We start from the raw sequence: 26,439 nt of genomic DNA on the forward strand, positions 1-26,439 counted from the left end.
AAATGATAATATATTGGATGTGTTGAGTTAAATAACATTTAAAAGTTATTTCACCAAACAGGTGAACTTTTGACTTTTTAAATGTGGTTACTAGGAGATTTAAGGTAACATATTTCCATCGGACAGTGCTGAACTAGAATGTCACTCTAGAATGTCCCTGGTCTACTCCGTGAAAACCATGGCATATAGACTGACAGCACTGTAATAAGGCCTGAGATATGGGTAGAGTCCTGAATGAGTCAGTCAGAAGAAGCGGTCATGCCTACTCACTCAAGTTCAGTAACTTTTGGGAGAAGTAAAAATACTGATTGGGAGAGAATAGGTATAAATATAATATCTGCAATCTACTTTGAAATGCATGAGAAATCACATGAATTTATGAATGAAGAGACAGACAGAAACCTAGATACCTAATGAAGAAAGTACAGTAAAATGTTACATCTTAATCTTAATGTAGAATCCAGATGAGTGAATAATGTTCACAGCAAAATTCTTTAAACTTTCCTGTGTTTTTTAAATTTTTCATAATAAAATGTTGAAACCTAGATACCTAATGAAGAAAGTATAGTAAAATGTTAATCATATTAATGTAGTTAATGTTAATGTAGAATCAAGGAGATGAGCGTATAGATGTTCACCGTAAAATTCTTTAAACTTTGCTGTGTTTTTAAAATTTTTCATAATAAAATGTTGGACAAAGGAAGCTAACAGAAAGGTTGCAGCAGCATGGAATAGAATAAGGACTGAGCTGAGGGGTTAGGAGGCCTGTTACAGATACTCTCACTGGTAAAATGTTGTATACTTCGTGTATCTTTGTTGGTGGAGAACAGAACAATGAACTATTAACGTATTCATAGTAATACTGGAGGAGGTACTTTTTTCTGATGACTATAGTTGTTAACTTTAAAATTTTGATTTCTGCCTTTAGGAAGTAAAGCTTTTATTAAAGTAGAATTTATAAGGTCTTTTATGTTCGAGAACTTTCTTTTGAGAGTAGAGAGTTAAAGAACCTGGACAAAAACATTTCAGCCTTTATCTCATGTACTGATTGATATAACATGCCCCAAAGGCTCTGGGTGTCCTTAGGTAAATGGCCTGACAGTATACACTTGTTTAGCATATTAGGACCTCACCCCTAAGGAAAAAAATGAAAGAAACATAATCACCTTGAGAAAAGAAATTAAAAAAGAGAGGCCTCCATGTGACACTCATCAGGAAACTTTAGGGGTTAAAAATCAACATACTGAATGCAGTAAATTCGTGTTAGAATTTCAGCACTGCTAAATGACAAACAAGTGGCAAAGGCAGACCCAGATGGAACCTGAGATGCTTTCTTATGACCTAGCCTCAGAAGTTGCACATTGTCTTCACGTCGTATTCTTGATTCACTGTGGGAAGGGTCTCTACAAGACTGAGAGTATCTGGAGGCAAAGATGATTGGGACCATCCTGGGGCCTGGCAACCACATGGGATTAATTTCTGCTTCCTGCAACCACAAAAATCCAGTTGGTGTACCTGATTAAGTTGAAAAAGTACAGGCTGCCTTCACATATCCTTAAGAACAATTCTGAGACACAGAATTTAACTTTCCATCTCTACAAGGGAAAAATCTTCTAAATTATGCATCTTAAAATAGAAACAGAATGGACCCTGACAAACAATCCAGTTTAGTTCCATGGCCTGAGGAACATAAAAACTTAAGACTCCCACTTTCGAAAGGAGAGGACTGAGGCCCAGAGAAGCTCACTGTCTTACTTTCCGTCATCCAGTCAATAAACATTGATGGGGGTGGGGAGCTGTTTTCCTCCCATCTGATATAACTGATATATGATGGCATGGCTGATCTATTCACTTATGATGAAGAAGAGATGGATTTCAGGTTAGGGGTAAACAAAGTTTTACTTTGAGTTACAAGTAACTCTTACAAACTTAAGAGTTACAAAGGTTTTAAACTTGAAGCTGACTGGTGGGGCTATGAAGTTATATAAATGTGCATTACCACTGGAGACCTGGCCAGTACCTGCATCAGAGGTCCCAACCAGTCAACAGTGAGCTCCTGACAGGCTCAGGTTTCATGTTTGCCACTGTCTTACCCCTGACTGTAAAGCTCGGCCGCCTTCTCACTGGAGAGGGGAGGAAGCCAAACAGCAGCGTCCTCCGCCCTGCTGAGGGTGTTTGCCAGCGGCATTCCCTCACCCCTCTCCCATGTGATGACCTCAAGGCTAACACTTTTTCCTCACCAGAAACACTGGAGGACCAAAAAGTGCACTGTCCATCATAAGCACCACTATCATAGCTATGTGAGGTAGTTTCCATGGCAATTAATCAGACTACAGAGAGCAGCAAACATTCCACAAGTCTAAAATACACCTTCAGTCAAACAGTCATTCAACAGTTCTTGATCACCTACCATAGACCAGTCACTGTGCTGGATGGTGAGATTTCTAAGATGAAGAACAGTCCCTGCTATTAAGAAACTTAGATAATTGCAATCATATGACTGGTGCTGTGAAAGGAATCAGAGCAGACTGCCTGGAGAACACACGGAAGACGCCAAGTCCCCAGATGGGATAGGAATGGGGGTGGGGGTGGGCGGGGGTCAGGGAAGACTTCCTAGGGAGGATTCCCAAGCTAAGCCATGAAGGGCGAGAAGAAATAAGCCTCACTAAAGAAGCCAGTACAAGAGCACGAGACTATGGTGATAATAAGACCGAACTCTTTGGCAGAATGAATATTTTCTATTTTAAGGTCATGTCAATACCTCATTAAAACAAACCAACAGACACCGCTGATGGCTTTCCTTCCACTTCTAAAGCTGCTTTTCTCCGAAGAGAGCAGATGCATAGAAAATTGGTAAGGTATAGAGAAAGAATATAATACTCATTTCATAGAAAACAAACTTATGGTTACCAAAGGGGAAGGGGAAAGGGATAAATTAGGAGTTTGGGATTAGCAGATACACACCACTTTATATAAAATATATACACAACAAGGACCTATTGTATACACAGCACAGGGAACTACATTCAATCTCTTATAATAACCTACAATGAAAAAGAATATGTATATATGTGTATAACTGAATCACTATGCTGTACACCAGAAACTAACACAACATAGTAACTCAGGTATACTTCAATTTAAAATAATAATAATAATAATAATAATAATAATAATAATAATAATAATAATAATAATAATAATAATAATAATAAAGAGTCATTTAAGCCAAGTCTGGCAATAGAAAGTCAAGGTTTGAATCTCAAATCTGTCATTCACTAGCTATAAATTTATCATGGGCAAGTTTCTTGACTTCTCTCAGTTTCTGTACCTGTAAAATGAAAATAATACATTATAAAACTACTGTGAGGATTAAATGACATAATGTATGTAAGGTATTCAGAACAGTTCCTGGCAAGTGTGAAATTCTTACTAAGTGCTAGCTAAAACTAAGAAAAACAAAAGATTCTAGTGCCATTCTGAATAAATTAACTGGAAATACCAGAAATGTCTAATATTTCTGAGCAACTAGACAGAAAGACTAGTTTAAACAATTTGGAAAATCTAAGAAATCTAAGAAACGTTACTTGCAGTTCCTGTGCACAGTTACTGGTACAATTAAGACTTTGGTTTTATTCTTTTTTCTACCGAAGACATTTACCTTTTTTCTCTTATTTCCCCTAAGAGATTATGAAATCCTTGAGGGAAGAGACTACGCCTCTTTCACCTTCGTATTTCTGATACACTCTGCACAGGGCCTTAAAACAAGGAGGCCCTCAAGAAATATTTGATGAATAAAATGTTTAGGACATTCTGAGTAGAGTAGTTGGGGTCAGTGGAGACAGACTAAATCAATTTGGCATCACTATTCCACAGTGATAGCTCTCAAAAATATACTGAAATTGTAAAGTGATTACAATATGATTTATTTAAAGAAAAGAAAAAACAGTATTCTTCTGAAGAGGTAATGACGTGACTAAGGAGGCAGGAGTCTTGATGAATGCCTTCAATTTGAGCACACAAAATTCAACATTAGATCTTGTGGTCTCATTGACCCATTTCTTTTTCATCAGAAAAAACATTTTTCTCATTTCTTTCACATATCTCCCAACATTACTTTCCAGTAACATGACCGTGTGGCATGAGTATCACCTTTAACAAAGGTTTAAAGTGGAAGGGAAAAAAATTAAAAAGGAGAAAGGTAAGTAAGCAGAATATAAAAATATAAGCTGTTTCTCTGCAGGAAGTTTTTTGTGGTCGCCAGATTAAAGGAGATAACATACTATTTTTGAAATACAAAGCTCAAGATTTAGTGGTTTGGAATTTAATGAACCAATTCAATGAAAAAACTTTAGGATGTTCTCACTTGATTTTCAAAGCAGTTTTTTTTTTTCAACACAATAACAAAATGATCAATTCTATCAAAAGAACATCCTTATACTAAAATCTGGATGTTATTAATAGCAAGATCAAGTAAAACTGAATTAAGGTTTAAGTCTACATTAATATATAATTTCTTTGCTCTTGTACCCTTATCTTAAGAAAGAGCACTTCACTATCTAAAATTACTTTTAATTTATTCTGAAAGGAATTCAGGATAAAGCACTTTAAAAAGAAACAATTAATCTTGAATAACTGTTACAGTTTCTTGTGTAACAAGTAAATAGTAACTGATGACTTAGTTCAGAAGACAGTTATGCTTTAAGTCATTATTTCCCCAAGAGTATTTTGAAGAACTAATGTATCCTTCAAAATGCTCTGTGAAAAAAGTTCCATAGTCAAGTAATATATCCTCTCTTGGAAAATATCTACAGCCATTGTATTCTCCTTCCCTCAGACCTCTTGTTTCGGCTAATTCCTCCATCCATGCTTTGGACCCTACTGCTTTCTACCTTCTCAGATACTCTCCACTATCATTCACTCCTTTTCTCCTCCATTTCTCTTCCAGGTATCTGATCCTTACTCCCCATCATGATAGTTTTACAACATTTGACAATATTAACCTCTGCCTCCCTGCTGAAACACTTTCTTCACTGCCATAATAACACACTCTTCTAATTTACCTCCAGCCTCTGCAGCCATTCCTCCATCTCCTTTGAAGCTTAGACACTTCTAGGCAAAGTATTAGAGTTCCTTAAAGCTTGGTCTGAAAATTTCTCCTTTCTCATTCCATACAGTTCCAGTGATCAACTAGAGGTATTTGAGTTAAAAATTCTGTCTTCTGCACTGACCTCTTGTTGAACTCCAGGCCTATATTCCCAACTGCTAGGTATCTCCTTTTGGATACCTCAAAGGCATCAAACTCAACACACCCAAAGTGAGACTCATGATTTTCCCTCCAAATTTCTTCCAGACTTTCTCAGTAAATGGCATCCATCTAGTTAAACAAGAACACGCCTTGGTGTTGCCCTTGGCTATTTTCTTTAATTCATACATCCCCATGTGGCTCATTACCAGATTCAATTTTATGTTCTAAATATTTGAAGATTCATCCACTTCCTAGTCTCTCCCTCTCTAAATCTCTTTCTGTGCTTCATTCTAGGTGAAATTTCTCAGTGTCAACTTTCAATTCACAAATTCTTTCATTATAGCCAGTCTAGAGTTTATCATGTCTATTGAATTCATTATTTCAATGACTATTTTTCATTCAAGATTTCTGATTCTTTTTAAATATCCATCTGTTCCTGTTTCATTTCTGCCTGTTTTGTTTCACATTTTCTTGCTCACCTTAAAATGGTATGTTTATTTGGATCTGAACATATTATATATACCTACTTTAAAATACCTGAAACTGACAATTTCATCTGTAAATTTATCTTTTTAAAAGTTAAAAAAAATTGAATTAAAGAGTCTTTAAATTCTATAGTTCTTTACAATTTTCAAATATTTCACATAGATGATTTCATATAATCCCATAATAACCTTTGTCTCCCCTCTACCACTATATTGTCCCTCCCCACTTCCCTCTCACCGCCTCTAACCATGAGTGTAAATTTATGTCTTAATTGTTGAGTTTGTTGGTTGTTTTTGTTGCTGGTGGTAGTGGTTGTTTTTCTTAGCATTAAATTTCTTCACATTTTAGAGTTTTGGTTTGCCAAGTCATTTGCATTTTAAGTTACAGTTTTTGTTTATTCTTTCTTCTCTTCAATATTTTGTCTCTTCTTAAATTCTTCTACGCTGATCCTATCCTTGCCTTAAAGTTATGGGAGTATTTGCCTCTTTAGTTCCTGAGTCCTACGTTGAGCCTGGGAATATTACAGATCCAGCCATTGCTAGACTATTTCTTGACTTCACTCCTGGAGCTTGCAGCTACAGGCCATAACTTCAAATGGTAGTTAAAAGGTCTATTTCCTTACCCCAGCCTCCTTTGCCACTTTGAGAAGCCTTGCTCTTGCCCCAGTTTTGAGCAATATATCTGGCTTTGCCCCCGCCTCATATAGAGTGCTTTTACTTACTACCCCAAAGGAGTTGAATTCCCTGCCTCTAACCCTGCACTAGGACTCAACTGAACAAGCCTGTGGTTTCAGCTCTACTCAAGATCTTATATTTTTAATGTTTTGTTTTGTTTGGGGGGGCTTTGCAATATCTTTTTGATCTTCTGTTTCTATATTTCATCTATCATTGATATGTGTTTGGTGCAGAGGTGGTACATAAAAGTGTGAATTTATAGAACTGGAAATCTCAGATCCACTCTTCACACTACAGCCAGAATTATACTTTCAGAAATGAAAACCTGATTATGTCAATTCCCTGCTTCCTATCACTCTTAGGATAAAGAGTGAAGTCTACAAGGTCCAGCCCCTTTCTTTTGCTACCATCCTGACCTTCTTTCAATCCCTCACACTTGCCATGTACCTCTCCTCCTCAACCTGCACAGGGCCTTTGCACATGCTGTTCTCGCTACATAAAATACTTTCTCCATCCTTCTTTGTTATCGTTCTTTACTTAGTTAACTCCTACTCATCCCTCTGATCTCAGCTCACTTGCCATTTCTTCAAGGAAACTTTCCCTGATCTCCTTGTCTAGGTCAAGTTTTTTTTTTTTTTTTTTCTTAAATACCTTCACAGCACCATGTTCCTTTTTTGTTGTCTGTTTGATACCACTTATAACTGCAATTCTGTCTGTGTTTCTATGATTATTATACTAATAACAGGCTATAAACTCCATGGGGGCAATGATCATGTCTGTTTTTATTTACCATAGCATCCCCAATCTAGCTGCTGACTGACTGAAAGAAAATTCTTACTCTTCAACATGGTATTTAAGGTACTCCAAACCATAGCCATAACCAACCCTACCAAACAAGTACTACTAGCAACTAATATTTTAAAAAAGTAAGCAATGCTCCGGCTGTTAGTGGCCTACTCAGTATTTTTCAGGTATGCCTTTATTTTCTGCCTTCACATACTCATGGCTGAAATCACTGCCTCTGCTTAGAATACCCTCCCTATTAACTCTGCCTGATTAAGATTCATCTCAAATACCACCTTGTTCATGAAGCCTTTCCCTAGTCTTCTTATCTACACCTTATTTATTTTTTTAACACTTTTTTTTATTGAATTATAGTCATTTTACAACATTGTGTCAAATACACTTTATTTATGGTGTTAATATATTTCTGGTCTCACTTATATATATGTATCACTTCTTCTAGGATGTAAGCTTCTTGAGGGCAAAGGCCATATGGCCATTTCCAGAACCACACAACAGTCACTTAACATTGTTGAACTGAATTTAGGCATAGATAAGCTCATTTTTGTTGATTTGTAGAAGATATTAATTTTATTAAAAAGTGGCTATGCTGTATTTAAATCTCACCAAATAAAATGCTACAGTAAAACAAACTCTTTTTGGTCTTGAGTTATATAAAACAAATGTTTGTTTTGTGTGTATTGTACTGAAATAAAAATAAGAAAACATGGAGAGGACAAAAGGACATATTTTATGGTTTCCAAAGTGGCACAAATAAATGTAAAGAAAGCTCTATCAGTGTTTCACTTATTCTTTCTGCTATCAAATCTTAGAATATCCTCATTTCTAAATGAGGTAGTAAGAGCTTAAACTTTTAGATTTGGGGGCAGGGAAGGGAGTGGCAGTGGGGCAATAAAGAGAGTGGATCTGGTCCCTACTGGAGCTGGAAAATATAAAGGTTAGTGGCCACAGGGACATTTCATTTTGACACCACGCCATGTCCCATGAAAATCTCAAGAGGGGTTTCCTTGAGTTGTCAGGTCCATGTTGGTGGCTTAAAGGAGAGACAAAGGACACTGAAGATAAGTAATCTGAGAGTGTAAAGCTCAGCAGGCACAGGACAGAAAACCCAATGGATATCAAGCAAGAAAGAACTCAAGTCTGAGGACAGCATGAAAAAGCAGCAGAACAAAGAGAAGTGGGAAAGATTCCCACCTTTTCCTTCTACAGCAATATACCAAAACAACTGTATGGTTTTTATGAGAAATACATAAAAAGTGAGTGATCTCTACCTATAATGTATTTATAACCTTGCTAAAGTGAAGTCTTATACACCTAAAACAACCATCAGAGAATCCCAAGTAATCATTAAATGCTAAATATAATCTTGCAATTACATAAAATAACTGGGCAGACATGCAGTTTCACTAGTACAGCTAAACTTGTGAAAAACACAGGTAGAGCTAAGCAAAACTGGTGTAAAATAACCAAAAAGGTTGAGTATATCAAGTGTGGAAAAAAGTTTTTAAGTTCTAAAGCAGTTCAAACCACAGAAAGAGTAAGTTCTTTTCTTTGCATTTCCACTGGCTCTAAAAATAAACTTCTATTATTTTCCAGATTGTGAAAGAAATATAAGTTCATTACTTCAAAAAGTTCTAACACTACACAAATACTTAATACAGAAAACTAAAATTCCACATAACTGTTCTCTTTGGAGGTAACCAGCTGGGTAACAACCACTAACCGGTTTGGTAATTAGTTGGGTAGGAACCACTTTTTGATTACTTGAGACACAGAAACAGGAGAGCTGCTCTGAATAAGCTTAGAGTACTATTTTAGTTTCTCCTTTGACCCACACCCTTCCTACTCCACTACTAAAGAGACAGAAAAGGAAAAAGAACAACCAAAAATACATGCTAATCTCCAACACAAGCAAACCACAAAAAAGATTAAACCCCCCCCCAAAAAATCAAAGGTGACCGGCAAAACAGTTACACTAAGTGGCAGAAACAAGTATTACTTGATTTTTAAAAAATGGAGTAAAAGTAGAGAAAATGCTAACCTTTCCTTTTTATTGTCCTACAATAATCAAAAAAGGAGATAGCATTTTTTCCTTCAAAGAAAATTAAAGCAGTCTACCTAATTATCTGTGTTTTTTAGCTTTTAAAAAAGAATGTTGTACCAATAAAGAATTTTGTAGTGCCAAAAGGAAGTGCTCAAAAAAACACACAATTATGGTGAGATGTGGAAAAAGGAAAAAGGAAAGGAACATGGAAGCCAACAAAAAGCCCACAATTGCCAAAGCTAAAATAATGTGAACAACAAAATAAGGTAATATTAGATTATAACCCAAAGTATAAAGTAAATTTCCATTTCATACTACTATAAATAAGTGATTAAATAAATAAATAAATGACGGAGAAAACACACATTTCCTGAGCAGAAGAACTCCAAATAATTTGGGTAAATACTCCTCCCCCAAGCAGGTGGAGTATAACTGCACCCTCTTTAAGTGTGGTCTGCACACTGACTTCCTTCCAAAGATCACAGTATGAAAAGGGAGAAAAAGGAATAACTTCAGTGTAGAAACTTGACAAACACTTCCCTGGTCAGCTGATCAAAGTTAACATCAGTGATTAAGCCATGCTGATGGTGTGTACTTTTACCACAATGTTGCAGGAATGGCATTTTACCTCTGGGGACATTCTCCCCCAAAGCCTTAACTCCAGTCTAATCATGAGAAGAACATCATATAAATCTCAATGGAGGGGCATTCTACATAATACCTGACCAGTACTCCTCAAAACTGTCAAGGGCATCAAAATCAAGGAAAGACTGAGAAACTGTCCCAGTCAAGACGAGTCAAGTGAGACATGACAGCTAAATGTGACGTGGTACCTTGGAAGGAATCCTATAACAGAAAAAGAACAAGTGAAAACTAAGGGAATTGAACAAAGTATAAGCTTCAGGTAATGACAATGTATCTGTATTGGTTCACTGTGACAAATGTACCACACTAACGGAAAATGTGAATGATGGCAAAAACTAGGTATAGGGCATATGGGAACTCCCTGTACTATCTTTACAGCTTTTCTGTAAATCTAAAACTATTCTAAAATAAAAATCTCCTTTAAAAAAACAGTAAAAAAATCTAAAAAAGGGGGGGGGATACAGTATTTTCTTGGATGGAGAGAATAAATGTCATATCAATTCTTTCTGAATTAATACAAATAATATAATACCAATAAAAAGAATACTGTTTAAATGAGATACAAGATAGTGCTATACTTCTGAGTTGAATGAATTTACAGCCAACTTTTTTTTTTCTATTTTCTGTAACTTGTTCTTACTTTTTATCACCCAATAAGCTTAAGCTTCCCATAGGCTGTGTAACTGACTTCTTCATTTTCAAAAAATAGGGATGGGGAAGGACCTGACTAATACCTACAGCCTGACATCCTTGCAGAAAGTGACTCATTTAAGCTAGGACTTAATTAGAAATAAAAGAGTAAGGAAATTTTCTCTCCCCTCTCCAAGTTACAAAAAAATCTCATATTTATGAATGGAGAAAAATATATTCAGGTATGGAGGGAAGGAAAAAGAAAGGGAATGTTGTTGATTTCACGGACAGCCAAAATGCCTTTGTACAGACTGAATAGACATTGCAAAATGACCTATATGCATCTCATCTAAGACTTAAAATATAACACTTATAACAAGATAAAATTCTAATGTATTTGAAAAAAAAAAAAGAAATCAAAGAGTAAGGAACCAAATGTCTATGTGTCATTTTTTTTCCTATCTGATGACTTGTCAGAGTGAAAACCAGTTAATAGACATTGAAATGGAATTGATAAAACAAAATAGTGGAAAGTAATTAAATTTAGTATACTTATAATATCTTCACAACACGGCTTTGCGATTTTTACTTTCAAGTTCTTATTTTGGTAAAAGACTGATATTGATAAAACACTTTATGTATACTTTGCAGGATTATTTTGGTCCATTTGAAGAAGAACTGCTGCTTCCACTTATCTTCCAAGCCTAAACCCAGTAAGCCTGCCTATCTATTATCTCTTTCCTAAACAGATGAGAAATTTTTCATGAGGTTTTCCTGCCACTCATATCATATGTGGGTCTTTTTCTGGAGAGGCTGATCTATTATAATTGGAAAGCTTCAATTAAGATTAATTCTGTAACTTTATATATACAAGCAATTTCTAGGCATTTATGGTTCAGACAAGACTGAGGAAAATACTCTGCTGATTAAATTAAATGATGTTATGTTTGCAGGTTTCTTTTTTCATATTAAAGAAATGGTACTTGCTCTAAGTACTTAACAAAAACCAAAGGCAATTCTGATACTCAAACCCACCTGAGTATCTCTTCAAATCTTAGACTGCTTATTACAAATGAGCTGTATTAGGGGTATAAGCTTTCTGACTAGATTTTTTTTTAACTGCAGTGAAATAATTTAAATGTTTAAAACAAGGTCCAGTACTGCTATGAATGAACTACTGTGGATCTGAACTGAAAAACCAGCTTACCTATTTTCCAAAGAGATCAAGAACGTGAGTCCTGCTACCAGGCCTTCTGACCAACCTGAGAGAGCAACAGTGAGACTGAATTACCGAGGTCTGTTCAGTACCAGCAAAGGCCTCTCTCAAGCTCACGCACTGTTGTGATTCCTTTACTGCTGATGCTTACACAATCCATTCACCTGGTCATAACAAGGATGTTGTGAAGAGTACAGTGTTCACACAGCTCTGCACTGTGGGGGTCCACAAGAGAAATCTCTTTGCCTTACATATTAGGAATAACAGTACTTTCCCCAAACAATTTGTATCCACTTGATCTTATGAATTATATGAATCCTACAAATCAGTGAATCTTATAGTGGGATGTTATCCCAGAACTGGATGTCTTTAAACTTCTCCCCTTTCTGGTATCTCTATCCCAGCTATCCCAGCTCCGTTGAGCATCTCTTTAGGAAAAGAGAGATGTTTATAGTGGGTTGTGGGGTGCTTATGAATGATCTGCAGGCAAGATAAATCCCTGCTCATAAACGATCATCTTAAAGTATGTTAATACAAAATTAATGATGAATAAAGTGTGACCACTGTAATAATAATTAGCTAAGAGTAATTTATATAGCTTCAAAAACCTGTGTAAGTAAATTGACTACTCACTCTGAATTGCTGCTTACCTTAGAGACTTAACAAATATTTTTAAAAATTTTTGGTTAAAGTGAGTATTATATTTTCACTCCACCTACCACATTCTTGAGAAGCATGTTTTAAAATACTATCATAGAAGCAAACTACACACAGTAATGATTCACAAAGACCATCTCACCACACCCCAAACAGTTATTACACAAATATTATCAGTGACACATCAAGAGGAGAATCTACTTGCCATTAAGATTTTGCCAGAGAGAAAACAGATATGGGAGCTTGGCAACACTGTGTTCCTAACAAGGCTGCTGTGAGACACACGGTCATGTTACTAACACAATTGGGGAAATTCTGTTTCAAAACTATGCAGAGTATACCTTTTGGGGATATTTGGAAAGAAAAGGATATGATGCCAAATTCATAACAGAAACTTTGCCTGATTTCATTCATCTTTCTATTTACATATTTGAAATCACTTATCTGACAGTTGATCATTTACTTTATTAGCAGCCAGTACATGCCAGTGTAATTCTGAGTGCCACAGACTTTTCCAGCCCTCACATGACAAAAGAGAAATCCTACATGTGTCAAGCAGGTGAAGTGGGTGGAATGGAACACGGGTGGAAGGAAGTACCTAGTCAGTTTGGCATTATCAGACCTAGGGCAATGTGACTTCCCTGACTTATCACGTCATGAAAAATAAATAGTAAGAAAAAAACCCAAGAACCATTTGTTGTGTTCCTCAGTGGATTCTGGACTGCCGTTGTCCACTAATGCCTATTTATTTCCCCAAGTCACTTGTGGGGATCACCCTTGACTAGCTAGATGTTAACTATTTTAAAAATAAGGAGTCAAGATTAGGTCTACTTCCTCCCTGCCCCCATGTAATAAACTTATAGATTAGAGAACTCTTATCACCCCTTCCTAAACCCCAATGACACAGAACTTAAACACTGCTACTAGATTAGTTGCCTAAGATTCACAGTACAAGTTTATGGACTGTTTTTACTGATTTTTTTTTTTAAATCTTCAGGCTCATGAATACAGTGACTTATTTGGGTGATTATTTCAGACCCCCTAGAGAGAAACATGAAATTCCACTGGTTTGATACTCCATATAATTACTTTCAGTCTCAGGTTTTCTCCAGTTGGCATATTCTCCTTTGGGCTATTTAACGGTTTTTAAAAAGTCTACTCTAGGTAACTTTAATCATCATAATGCTAACTACTTGATACATAACGGGTGGTTATGGAAACATGACACACTTCTATTTTGAAAGTGGAAGAAGCATATTATTCTTAGGACCAGGTTTCAGTACCTTAAAATGAGTTTCATGTATTTAGTTAAAAAAATAGATTCCTAATCTAAGAATCATTTAGACTTCTAATAATTTTCAGTATCTGACTTCTACAGTTGCTTGTTTCTGTAAAGCAATATGAGTGCACTTCTGAGAAACTGTTTTTATGTAACCGTGGTTCTCAAAATGTGATCCCCAAACCGGCAGCATCAGCATTGTCAAGGAACTTTCAAAAATGTAAATTCTCAGCCCTACCTCAGACCTTCTAACTCAGGATCTCCGGGTGTATTGCCAGAAATCCTGTTTTGGCAAGCCCTCCAAGTGATTCTGATGTGCACTAAAGGTTGAGAATCAATATTCTAAAATACAGCAGAAACTTTAGTGGTTAAGTTTAAAATTTAAGTTATAAATTTTCTTACTTTTAAAAATATGTGGGGTTTTTTTTAATGTAGGAAGTATTTGTAAATATATCTATAACTGTATAAAGTAAAAAGTGAAGTCCTTTCCTGGATTAGAGTTTAACCCAGAAATAACTGGATAAATAATTGTTCCTGTAACTCCTAGACTTAACAACACTTTTAAAAATCCATTGAAAAGAAACCATTTTTAACTAGTTGACGAAAATTAAAAAAATACTTAGAAGTAATCTCCAAACATGTAATCAAGAAAATTTATAAGTAAACTGGGGAAAATGACAAGTTCTTGATTCTAGATTTCAATATAGAAAAAAAAATTATTCAAATACTTTCTCAGAGAAGACATGGGGGTGGCATATTTTTGAAGGCAATAAAAGCAGCATGACCCCCAAGTTTTGAGACCATAGGAACAAGACCTTCTACTTCTAAAGCCAACCCTTAAGAGCTAGTCTTCAAGCAGGAGAAACAATTACATGGAGAAGGATATTTAAAAGTTAAGGAGGTATAATAAAAATGTCACATCAATACTTAATCCAACATTTGCCACTGCAAACATAGTAAGGAGTTTCCTTGCTACTGTAACATTATTAAAACAATTACAAGCACAGTTGGGTGTCAAACTCCAAACATTTCTATAGTTTGGGCAAAAAATATGTCCAGGATTACCTGCACACAAAAACACTGAGCATAATTTATTTTATCTTAGGTTCTTTATGTTATTCAAACATTTACAAGACGTTATATAAATCAACAGAAAGAAATAAAGTAGCTTGGGTGGCAGAAAAAAATGAGAACTCACTGCCAAGTAAATGCTCCTGCCAAATGCCTTTTAATGCCTAATGCCCTTTCCTCCATTTTTCTCTCACTGTAGTAAAACCAACTAAGAGATGGCAATCGAAACAAATTCTGCAGTGTTTCTACCAAACTACTTTCTATTCAATGCCCCAAGGATGCTGTAAGAATGGAAGCATTCAGTGTTGATGTCTGGCCATAATTCTTTTAAATTACATTATAAATTTTCTTTCTGTGGAAGCCATTTTAACTGATTCTCACTTATCTACAAAAATAGGGTGCAGGGTTTTGAACAGCTAGCAAAGTTAACTAAAATTATGTACTTTTTTCCCTATACACCCTCCACTAGAGGAGCTTATGAACAACTGAAAACTCCAAATGCAAGCTGCAAAAGGAGCAAGGAGCAAACATTAAGACTGACTCATGAGGAAGTATGTGTATGTGGAGGTGGGGAGAGTGGAGTAACATGAGAGAAAATGCAGGGTAAGCTTTCTACTTTATGTCTTTTTGTCTTCTAGGTGAAAGCTTAGTACGTTGTCCTTGTCCCCTCAAGGCAATCTCACATCACCAATTATTAATGATGACTTGGTGGCTCAAAAGAAAAATCCCTCTCAAAGTCAAAGTACACATAGAGTATGAATTTTGGGGACTTTAAAATTCCTACCTGATCATTCTGGGGAAAATGATCAACAAAAACATCAGTTCTTTCCACATAAAACTATAGTGAGGGAATCTGATATTGAAAAGAGAAATCTAGGCAAAGACGGTTTGCACTGCCATGCTGAAACTCGTTTCTAGCTCCTGGACTTGAACATCGCAGCAAGTAAGACAGCACCAACTTCAGTGTGGCAATCATCAGAGCTGTTAAAAAATACGAATTCTCTTTCTCCTTCCTGGTACACGGTAGGAATGCCTGTCCTGTCCTGTCCTGTTGAACTCAAGTGTAGCTGTGTACCTTGTATTAGCTGCTAATCAAATATGAGCAGAAGTGACAGGTATCATATCTGAGAAGGAGCTCTGAGTCAGCATGCGCTTCACCTTTTCCCTCTGTCACAGTGACTGGCAATATTTCACAAAGTTATTCTGAGTCCTAAAATGAGAATGATGATGACACAGATGACCTAAAATGGACATATCATCATGAACAAGAAATACTCTTGTTTTAAGCTACTGAAATTTTGAATTTATTATTGAAGCATTTACCCTGTCCTGACTAATAAAGTCAGTCTCTTATTTGTTCCACACTGCTGAAATAGTTCTTATTTAGTTACTCTACAGAGAAGTTAGCCATTTATTTGGAGACTCAAGTTTAGGTTCTAAGCATCAGTTCAAAAAGAATGAGGACCTCAAACTGAAAAAACTACAAGAGTAGATGGTCAGTTATTTAAACTAGGAGACTAAACACATCTTAAAAAAACTACCATGCTTTTATTTCTACAAAGTTAAGACTATGGACAACTAAATGCAATCACAGGGTTGTTGGGGTTTTTTTCATTTTAAATTTACTAGATTATGTGCCAGGCACTACAATAGGTGCTTTTCAAAAATTAGCTCCTTAATCATCACAAAGGAACCAGGAGGTTAAGTAACTTCAACAAGATCACAAAGCTATCACATGAAGTAAGTTGCCAGGAGGAGAACTCAAGAAGTCTTTCAGTTAACCCTGGAAAGCAGGTGTTAGTTCTAACAGGTTATATGAATTACTGTATAGCCATTTGTTCATTCTTTCACTGACTCACTAAGTATCTAATGAGCACTTGCTATGTTCAAGGCCTTTATCTCAGTGCTGAGGATATAACAGCAAGCAAGGTCCACAAGATCTTCAATCTCAGGGCATTTACATTCTGATGGAGGAGATTAATAAAAGAAACCGAAGTGTATAGGTAATTTTAGATACCCCCCAAGTGCTATGGAGGAATTAAAACAGCTATCTATTGCTGTGTAATAAACCACCCAAAAACTGGGCTTAAAATAATCACTTATTTTCTCACAATACTATGGGTTGGCAATTTGGGTTGGGCTCAGCAGGACGTTATTCTGTTCTACACAGTGTAGACTGGGCTCATGCATGTGTTCACAATCAGCTGGCAGGCTGCCTGGAGGTCATCTGGTCCCAGGTGACTCTACTCACATGTTGGGAGCCTTAGCTGTGACGGCTGAGTGTGCTCTCTCTCTCCATGTGGCATCTCTTGAGGCAGGAACAAGTTCAGTATATTTGAGGAACAGGAAAAACTCTAGTGTGTTTATTTATAATTTTATAATTTATAATTCAGTGAAAGACAAAGAGAAAAAAACAGAGATGAGGCTGAAAACAGAGGTATGAAAGGTGCTATATGATACTATCAGATGATGAAAGTACTAAAATCCATGATAAGGAATTTGGATTTTATTCCAAATATAGTGCAAAGTCAATGAGGCAAGGATAAAAAAGCAAGGAGACCACCTAGATGGTAAAGTGATTAGATTACAGGATATACTTGGGGATTATAACTATTAAAACGTGTCAGTCAGCTGGGGCTAGTGAAACAGAGCAGTTAAGGCTACAATCCTTGGTTTGGGGTTTGAGCAATTAGAAGGATGGTGGTACCAATTACTCTTAAACTTAAAAAAAAAGAAGATAAAATTTAATTTCTACTTCTCATGATTTACACAGTGCTTTTCCTCAGAAAAGAGCCAAAAACAACATGTTGATGTGGGGATGGCTGTTCATAAAAAAATCCATGAGCCTAAAACTGCTCCCAAAACACAGTTTATTAAATTAAAAGAAATTGAATCCAAGAAAATCCAAAACACTATATCCTGCAGAAGGTAAAGAGAAAGAGATATCCAACTGCTACACAGAGGCTGACTCAAGTGCTAGACAAGATTCATACCTAACACTTTTTAATTTAGTCATTGTTTCTTTCAAATCACAACATATTCTGGAGAATTGAATATTACAAAACTATTTTGCGATATTTATTTTTAAAAAAACATCCTTTTCTCGTGCATTTTGGGCAGACATTATTCTCCCTTCTGACGTTCCAAGTAAGTTTCTTGTTTAGGTAACATAACCATTAGCCTAATCATGTTCCTAGCATTCGTAGCATTTATTGGCCTCTAGACATATCCTCATATCTTAAAACAGTATCTGGCATGGAAGAGTTGCTCAATGAACAATGACTAACTCTACATTGTAATTCCCTGCTAAGATGCTCCAGCTATCCTTCCCAAAATGCAGCCTATATAATTAATCTGCCAGTCACTCAGAACCCTTCCCTCTTCTTAAAAATAAAAATACAAACCCAAACTCTCTTCTGAAAATTTGCAACCAAACATATGCGTGTGTGTATGTATTTTTTTTTTTTTTAATGGGAGGTACTAGAGATTCAACCTAGGTCCCTTACATAAAATGGCATAGTACAGTTGGCCCTCCACATCTGAGGATGCGGAACTGGTGGACCCAGAGGGCCCACTGTACTAAAACCCACTGAATTGTACACTTCCAAGGGGTGAATATTATGTTTATGAATTATACCTTAGTAAAGAAAAAGAAAACTAGTGTAGGTTCTAAAGAATTGAGATACTGCTTGACAAGACCTTAAATATGCCAAAAATAAAATCTAGTCAGGGATTGTACAATCTCCAGTTCCACTTAGTATATCCTGTCATGGTATTTATTAAGACACCAGAAACTACAAGATGAATCACTGATTATGCAAAAAAAAAAAAAAAGAAGCTTTCTTTTTCAGTAACAAACCAAATCACATACTAACTATACAATTCCATGCCTTATTTATTTATTTATTTATTTATTTATTTATGCAGAATCACAAGTCACATTTAAATAGAAATCTTCCTATCTGAGTTAAAGGCTCTTCTGAATCACTTTTGGCCACAGCAGCTCTACGACATGTAACACACTACTCTCCTGAGAACCTGTGTTTTTCACCTTTACTACTGTATCACTTTCAGGACCAAAAGCAAAGACAGACTGAAGAATACTAGGGGTTACCTGCATTTCACATGAAATTATTGCTTTTTCTTTCAATGAATGATGCCATTCTGTAAGTTAATCAACTTGAATGGCTACGGAAAGCTTTTGGCAGAAAGAAGTTTGCAGCCTGGGTGACAGTTTTTCAAAATGCAACAGTTATGATAAGCAATCCTTGCTTTAAAATTCTGTACCTTACCCTGAGAAATGTGTCAGTTACCACCACCTTTTATTGCATTTAGAAAACCCACAGTAAATATTTAAAGTTACGATTAAGGTTAAAATAAGGTTAAAATTAAAGTGTGTTAGAGCTGCCAATACAACTAACTCGGCTGAGGTCACAAGTGGATGAACAGACACATGCTGTGTACAGCACAATTTGCAGATACCCAGGCAATGACAACCACCAATAAGTCTCAACTCTACATCGTGGCTGGCAAGTTTCTACCGACATCAACTGTAAGACATACTCTAGCCTCAAAAATTAAAATATGAAAAGATGTATATGAAAATTGAGAAAATAAATTCACAACCGAACTTATTTTTAGCTCCTTAATCTCCATCACCCCTAGGCTGTAGGTTCTGAGCTCAAGATATGTGATCATGGTGTTACTCTACTCCCTAGATAATGAATGTAAAAAACGGTCTTTTCTCATTTATGAACTTTCAGAGAACAATGCTGGATATATAATTAACCATAAATGGAAAAGGACCAAGAAGAATTTGTAACACATTACACAGAAAGTTCATGGGAAGAACATAAGTGATCTGTACATTATTTCACAGAAAAAGCCTGGAAATTTCTCCACATGAAGATGAAAAATTCAAGACTCAACAAACTAGGATTTCCTTTATGAGCACATACAGGCAACTATACTGAGAGAGAGAGAAAGAGGACAAACAAGACAGCCAAGAATATTTCCTTTCTGGGCTATTTTACTAAACTCTGTTTACACATTTTTTTAAATGTCTGATCTAAGAAATTGGGGTACAAACTGTCCAGCTCTTTTCACTCAGCAGACTCATGGCACAAATGCAACAAAATAGTTGAAGCAATCATGTAATAAGCAACCCTAAAGAAATGTGTTCTATTTGGGCAGCTTTATACACTGTTAGTGGGAGTATAAATTGCTACCATCATTTGGGAAGCAATTTGGCAATATGTAGTGAGACCTTTAAAAGTATCATATCAAGAGTTGTATTTCTGGGAATCTGTTCTTAAGAAACCATCTGCAACGTGCACAGAGATTTTCTTCCAAGCATTATTTACCACAGGAAATATGAGACAATTTAATATGCCCACCAACAGGGAAATGATTAAAAAATTGTGGTACATCCGTAAGATACAGTTATTTTAGAATATTTGCCAAGAATGCCTTTTTACTTTTTTCTTTTCCTGATGGTGATTCTTTACTTTAAAGTAACATATACCCACTGTGAAAGAAAATTTTAAAAATACGAATGAAAAACTGAAATGCTCTCATTGTCTTATACTCCACCCCCAACTCCTAAAGTTAACTGCTATGAAGTTTTTATGTGTAATTTCTAGAAATTTTCTAGCCATACACGAACTTACCTAACAAACATTTATATGAGTAATCCTTTGTTTTGCTTTGAACACAAGTGGGGCCATACTAAGCTTGGTCTTCAACTTGCTTCTTATACTTACTTTGGCTATTGTTTCATATCAGCATGGGTAGATCGACCTCATGCATTTAAAATAGATGTTTCGATATATATCAGGTCCAAGATTGACAGATATTTAGGTTGATGAGAATTTTCTGCTTACAATGCTATAACGAACATACCTGGATATGTACTATTGTGTATTACTATGAATATATCATGTACTACTGTGTATATATATTACATATATATTATGTACTACTGTGAATATATCAGTTCCAAAGAGTAGAATTTCAACATTTTAGGCATTTGGAATTATTGCCAAATCACCCACCAAAACCCCTGTACTGATACCCTCCTCTCTACCTCTCCAAACCGTTCAAAATACTGGATACTACCAACTGTTAAATCTCTGCCAGTCTGGAAAATAAACATTTTAATTTGCCTAACTAAAATTATGAATAAGGTTAAACCATTTTTCTACCGCATGGTTCATCTTTTTTCTTATAGACTTATAAGAGACTTTGGTACAGTCAGGAAGTTAGCTCTTTGTTACATGTGCTGTGAATTTTCTTAGTTTGTTATCTTTTAACAACATTTATAGTATTTTTCACTGTTCAGCAAATTTCTCTATTCTTCCCATTAGGGTTCCTGAATCTTATGTATGCTTCAAAGGTCCTATCACAAATATTCTTCTACCCCTTTTATAATTTCATTTTTACTGAGAGCTTTCAACAACTCTAAGTTAAAATGTAGATATATAATTATTTACAGAGTTGGAGCTCAGGTAAAAAAATAGAAAAATACTGCAAGGAAATAAAATGTTGACAGTGATTACTGATGAATGTTAGGATTATACATGATTTTCTTTTCTGTAATTTCCAAATTTTCTACAATGAACATGCATTTTTTTTATAATCACAACATTTCTTAAAATTGTATTTTACATTTTTCTTAAGTTTTTGACGGTGCTGGCTTCAATTCTCAACCAAGTATTATTTGAGTACCTGACCTAGAGTCCAACTCTAATACGAAGTCTAATACTAAAGCAGAGATTCGTATTTTCTTTTAACTCCATTGACATGGATGACATGATAGTAGAAAATCTTAAACTGCCAAATAAGGGTCAGCTGAAAGCAAGAATTATGGTTCCATTTGGTAAGTTAATACGAAGAGTAATCACAATAATAGTTACACCGACTAGGTACTCAGTGTGTGCCAAGTACTCTTCACAACATCTTTATGAGATGGTACTATTATTATCCCGATTTTACAGATTGGGAAACGAGGGCACAGAGAGGTTACATAACTTGCTCAAACTATGGAAACAATTAAAAGTGGCAGACTGAATACAAAGGGCCTGGTTCCAGAATCTCTGTTCTTAACTTCTAAACTAAAATGCTAGTTAAAATGCTATTAAATGCTATTGAGATGGCGTCTCTAAACGGAGTCTCTAAGCTGAAGTTTCTCAAACAGAATGTCAGTGCACTGTCATAAGATAACAGGGCTCTGAAGAGCTGGGTAATAACAATTACTTGTCACATAAACTGCTGCTAACAGTAAATTATTTTAACAGTAAAAGCTAAAAGTAGTGGCAGATGCCTATGATTTCTCTGGCCCACCACGTGTTCTCTGCCTCTGTTTGCCAAAATCTGCTAGAACCTTTATGTGCACATATTTCTCCCATAATGCTGGGGAGTGTGTCCACTATATCTTCTTCCGCATGTTACTTTCCCTGAAAAAGTTAGCCCAACTTGGGCTAAATATTTCTGGCAAGCCAATTTTCAGTGCTTTGTGTTGAAGCTGAAAGTCAAACAAAAGGTGAACAAATAGGAAACTTCTTATTCTCAAGATCAGATGGGAACGGGCCCTTCTGATTCTGAGCGCAACAGTGCATTAATGATAACAATTTCACTCTTCCTTTTCTGGTTTTGCCTTTGTGAATGTTACTGCCTTCAAGGCCCCTGAAAATATCTAAGAAAGAGAAATAGTTTCCACTTGCTTTTGTGTTTTTTAAAAATAAAAGAGTAAAAAGCACACACTTGACCATAAAAACGAAGGCTCAAACAAAGAAGAAAGGCATATAAAGAAATTTCTATAAATCAACCTTGTCCTTTGTTAGTACTTGTGAGCTATTCTGAGTATAAATGGTCAAATAGGACTAGAAGCATCTCTGAGAAAAAGCTTTTAAGTTGGCAGCAATTTTTAAGAAATAACAGTTTAACTACAGATGAATGGCCATAGATTGCCAGCGATAAGAGCCACAAGTCAAAAACCCTGGAGCTCTCTACAATCAAATTTTGATGTTTTGATGGCTTTCTAAGGATTTACTGTACAAAATTGACCTCAATTTTCTAATTTTCTAATCTGTAAAATGGGGATTAAAAGAATTGCTCACAACGGCTATAAAAAATCATGATATTCCTATTAGAAACTACTAGAACACTTAGAAATTGATTGACCAAATGGATTAGCTTGCAAAAAAAGAACTGCTTAGGCTAATTTCTGAACATACTATGTTTGGAAAAACACAACTGTGAGTTATGAGTGATTAATATCTCTCAATAGTGCATGTTAATAAATTGCAAATGGAGGCATGTGATCCTCAGGGACAAGAGAGAGTAACCCCAAAGAGTAGAGACCTAGAAGGTCAGCTGAAGTTTACACGAAAAGGGCCAAACTGGCCCTTTATTAAATAGACTTTAATCTCTCACTCTTGGCCAGTCTGTAAGAGCCACTTACTTGCCAGAGACTAAAATGGTGAATCTTAGATGATTAGTTGCTCACTGTGGCCCCTCTGAGAACTTATTTTTAGAAGGGAAAATGGGGAGCTAAGAGACCTAAGGAAGGTCACAAATGGGTACAATAAATATTTCTAGAGATGTGGAACACTAAAATAAAACTTGTACTTACAACTTGAGACTCACGAGCTTTAGGAAACATTTTGGCAACATTGAGCCCATCGATGACAATATCAAAAGGAGGACAGCATTTTACAAAGTTCTGAAATCTCTTAAGTTCCTAAAAAGGAAAAGTCAGATAAAATATTAGTAAGAACCCAGTAAGGACTTTAATATATAAACACACTGCTACGACTTTTATTATTGCTCTGGTAAGTCAAAATATTCATCCCTTAAAAATACACACACATATACCTACACACAGAGATGCTTTCAAATAAAAACCTGAAAAGACCAGCCTAACAGATACAACTGCATGTAATTATCTGATATACTTGACAATCTCACAGTGCTTTACACTTCACAAAGTACTTCACATAGCACTTCAACCGGTCTGTAACCAGCCATCTGTTCTGCTACAATGACACACATGGTAGTCATGATAATAGTGAAATGTCAAAATCTCTATGTCCTGTTCTGTAAGCTAAGAAGAAGTGAACCTCAAATGTGCCAGTCTACCAGTGCAACCATGCTGAAAGAACAAGGCTCTATAATTTGTAGCTTCTCTTTTGTCACCAAGAGGGTTTTGTTTACTTACAGCTATTTTGAAGAGTTGAGCACTCATTCATTCATTCAATAAATATTTGTTGAGCACCTACTATATGCCTAGCAGTCACCAAAGAGACAAAACCCCAATGTAATGGAGCTTGCATTTTAGTGGAAGGAGACACAAAATAAATCAAATAAATAAGTTATTAAAGGTCAAATGTGATGAGTGCTACGGACAGAAGAAAAGGAGGGGAGGCAGTTCACTCCTGGTAATGATGGAGTAGTCTGTATTGGACGACCAGATAATACAGTACTTTTTATATAAAAAGTAACAATTTGACAATACTAGAGAATGACCAAAAGCAGGCAGAAACTGGAAGGAACACAACATTTGAAAGAACGTTTGGTGATTTTAAAAGATGACTGAAAATTCTTTGGCACTCCTCCTCTCTCAAAAGGTGGAGTCTAATTCCCTTCACTTGAATATGGGCTCTTCTTTGTGACTGCCCCAATGAATGAACATGGCGGAAGTAATCCATGTGGTAAACAGGCAATTAAAAAAATAGGTAGTAAAAGGCAATACATTAATGTCTTCTTTTTTTTTTTTTTCAAGATTTGCAAATATTAACTCTGTATAAAATAGATAACTAATTTTTTCTATATAGCACAAGGAACTGTATTTAATATATAGCAACCTATAATGAAAAAGTGTATGAAAACAAATATATGTATGTATACATTATATATATATACACATAATGACTAAAACAGATAAATTGTAATTGACTATACTTTCAATATTAAAAAAAAAAAGGCAATACAACTTCCATTTGGCTCTCCCTCTTAGGATGCTTGCTCTTGGAACCTAACTATCGCCACAGAGGTCATGTATAGGTATTCTACCTGGCAGTCCAACCGAGTCAACATCAACCATCAGATCTATGAGAGTGAGGAAGATTTCAAGATGAATGACCTCAAGCCTCCATTTGATTACAACAGTAAAAGAGCCAAGCAAGAACCACACAACTGAGTCTAGTAAAACTCTAGAAAAATGAGATATAATAATAATAGTAATAAGTGACTTTCCGTTCAGTGCCACTACGTTTAGGATGACTTGTTATCTATCTATGGGTAATGGGAAAAGTGAACTGCACCAGGAGAAATTTGCCTCTTTTTGGCTTTTTGCCGGAGGGCACTCTACTCAGCATGGTTGACAGGGGCAGCTGGAAATCAAGCAGAAAGCCACAGACTGACTAGTTTGAGAAATCAGAAGACAAGAGTTTGGGGCTGCCAGAGAGGCTGGAAAGTTAGAAAATGAATGCTAGAAATAAGAGAACTGCAAAAATTTGTATATAAATATGAACAAATCCTTGGTTAACTCTTTTTCTTTTTCATTGAAGTATAGTCAGTTACATGTGTCAATTTCTGGTGTACAGGATAATGTTTTAGTCACACATATACATACATATATTCATTTTCATATTCTTTTTCATTAAAGGTTACTACAAGATATTGAATTTAGTTTCCTGTGCTATACAGAAGAAATTTGTTTTTTATCTATTTTTATATATAGTAGTTAATATTTGCAAATCTCAAACTCTCAATTTATCCCTTCCCACCCCTTTCCCCCTGGTAACCATAAGATTGCTCATTATGTCTAAATATTTAAAATTCAGGTTTTACTAATAATTAACATGAAAAAGATTTCCCATTATACTTCCAAATTATCATCTTGGTGCTGTTCTTGGTATGCATTATATTCATTTCTGGAGTAATAACAAACTAAGGTAGTTTAGTATTACCAGAAAAATGGATATCTGTAAAAATCAAGAGTTAAACTAGATAACTTATAAAATCCCCTTTCGGTCCTGATATTCTATGTTAACAAGCCTGGAAATCCCTTAAAACCCAGAATGGAAAAGGGTATACTTGAGATGGTTTGTTTGAAAGGCGAGTCTCAGGAGCCTCTGTGCAATCAAAGGATGTGTAACATAATCTCATCCAAAGATTATCCTCTGGTAAACAAGTTCATGCTGTATAGTGCAGGGAACTATATTCGATATCTTGTAGTAACTTATGGTGAAAAAGAATATGAAAACGAATATATGTATGTTCGTCTATAACTGAAGCATTGTGCTGTACACCAGAAACTGACACAACATTGTAAACTGACTAGACTTCAATAAAAAATAAATATATACCAAAAAAAAAAGATTATTCTCCTGATCCATGTCTTCTAATAGAGAAAAATCCAAGGTGTCAGGTTGTTTTCTTCCCCATTACTAAAGCTCTGCTTATTGAATATGTTTACTGGTCAGGGAGTAATATTTTTATCACTTTGTAATACTTCTGGTGGGCCCCCAAGGTGCTCACTTTCCAAACTAAATAAATTTACATCACTGCACTCAAAAGCCACTGAGTAGATCATGCTAATAAGGCATGACAAAGAAAGAGTTGACCTAATGAGATAACATACTTGCTGTGGCATAGGGCAATACAAAGACGCAAGAGTAGCTG

The 26,439-nt window shown here is 35.6% G+C and overlaps 1 protein-coding gene across 3 annotated transcripts in view; it reads right to left on the minus strand.

The window, feature by feature from the left end:
- The window catches only part of PRORP (protein only RNase P catalytic subunit), a 109,479-nt gene that overhangs the window by 47,415 nt on the left and 35,625 nt on the right, over positions 1–26,439 (minus strand). For all 3 annotated transcript variants that reach the window (XM_010967849.3, XM_010967850.3, XM_045504936.2), the window contains exon 5: positions 23,387–23,494. In XM_010967849.3, the coding sequence (XP_010966151.1) occupies positions 23,387–23,494 (108 nt within the window). The remainder of the gene's footprint in view (positions 1–23,386; positions 23,495–26,439) is intronic.

Source organism: Camelus bactrianus, chromosome 6 (assembly GCF_048773025.1).
Source record: "Camelus bactrianus isolate YW-2024 breed Bactrian camel chromosome 6, ASM4877302v1, whole genome shotgun sequence".
NCBI lineage: Eukaryota > Metazoa > Chordata > Mammalia > Artiodactyla > Camelidae > Camelus > Camelus bactrianus.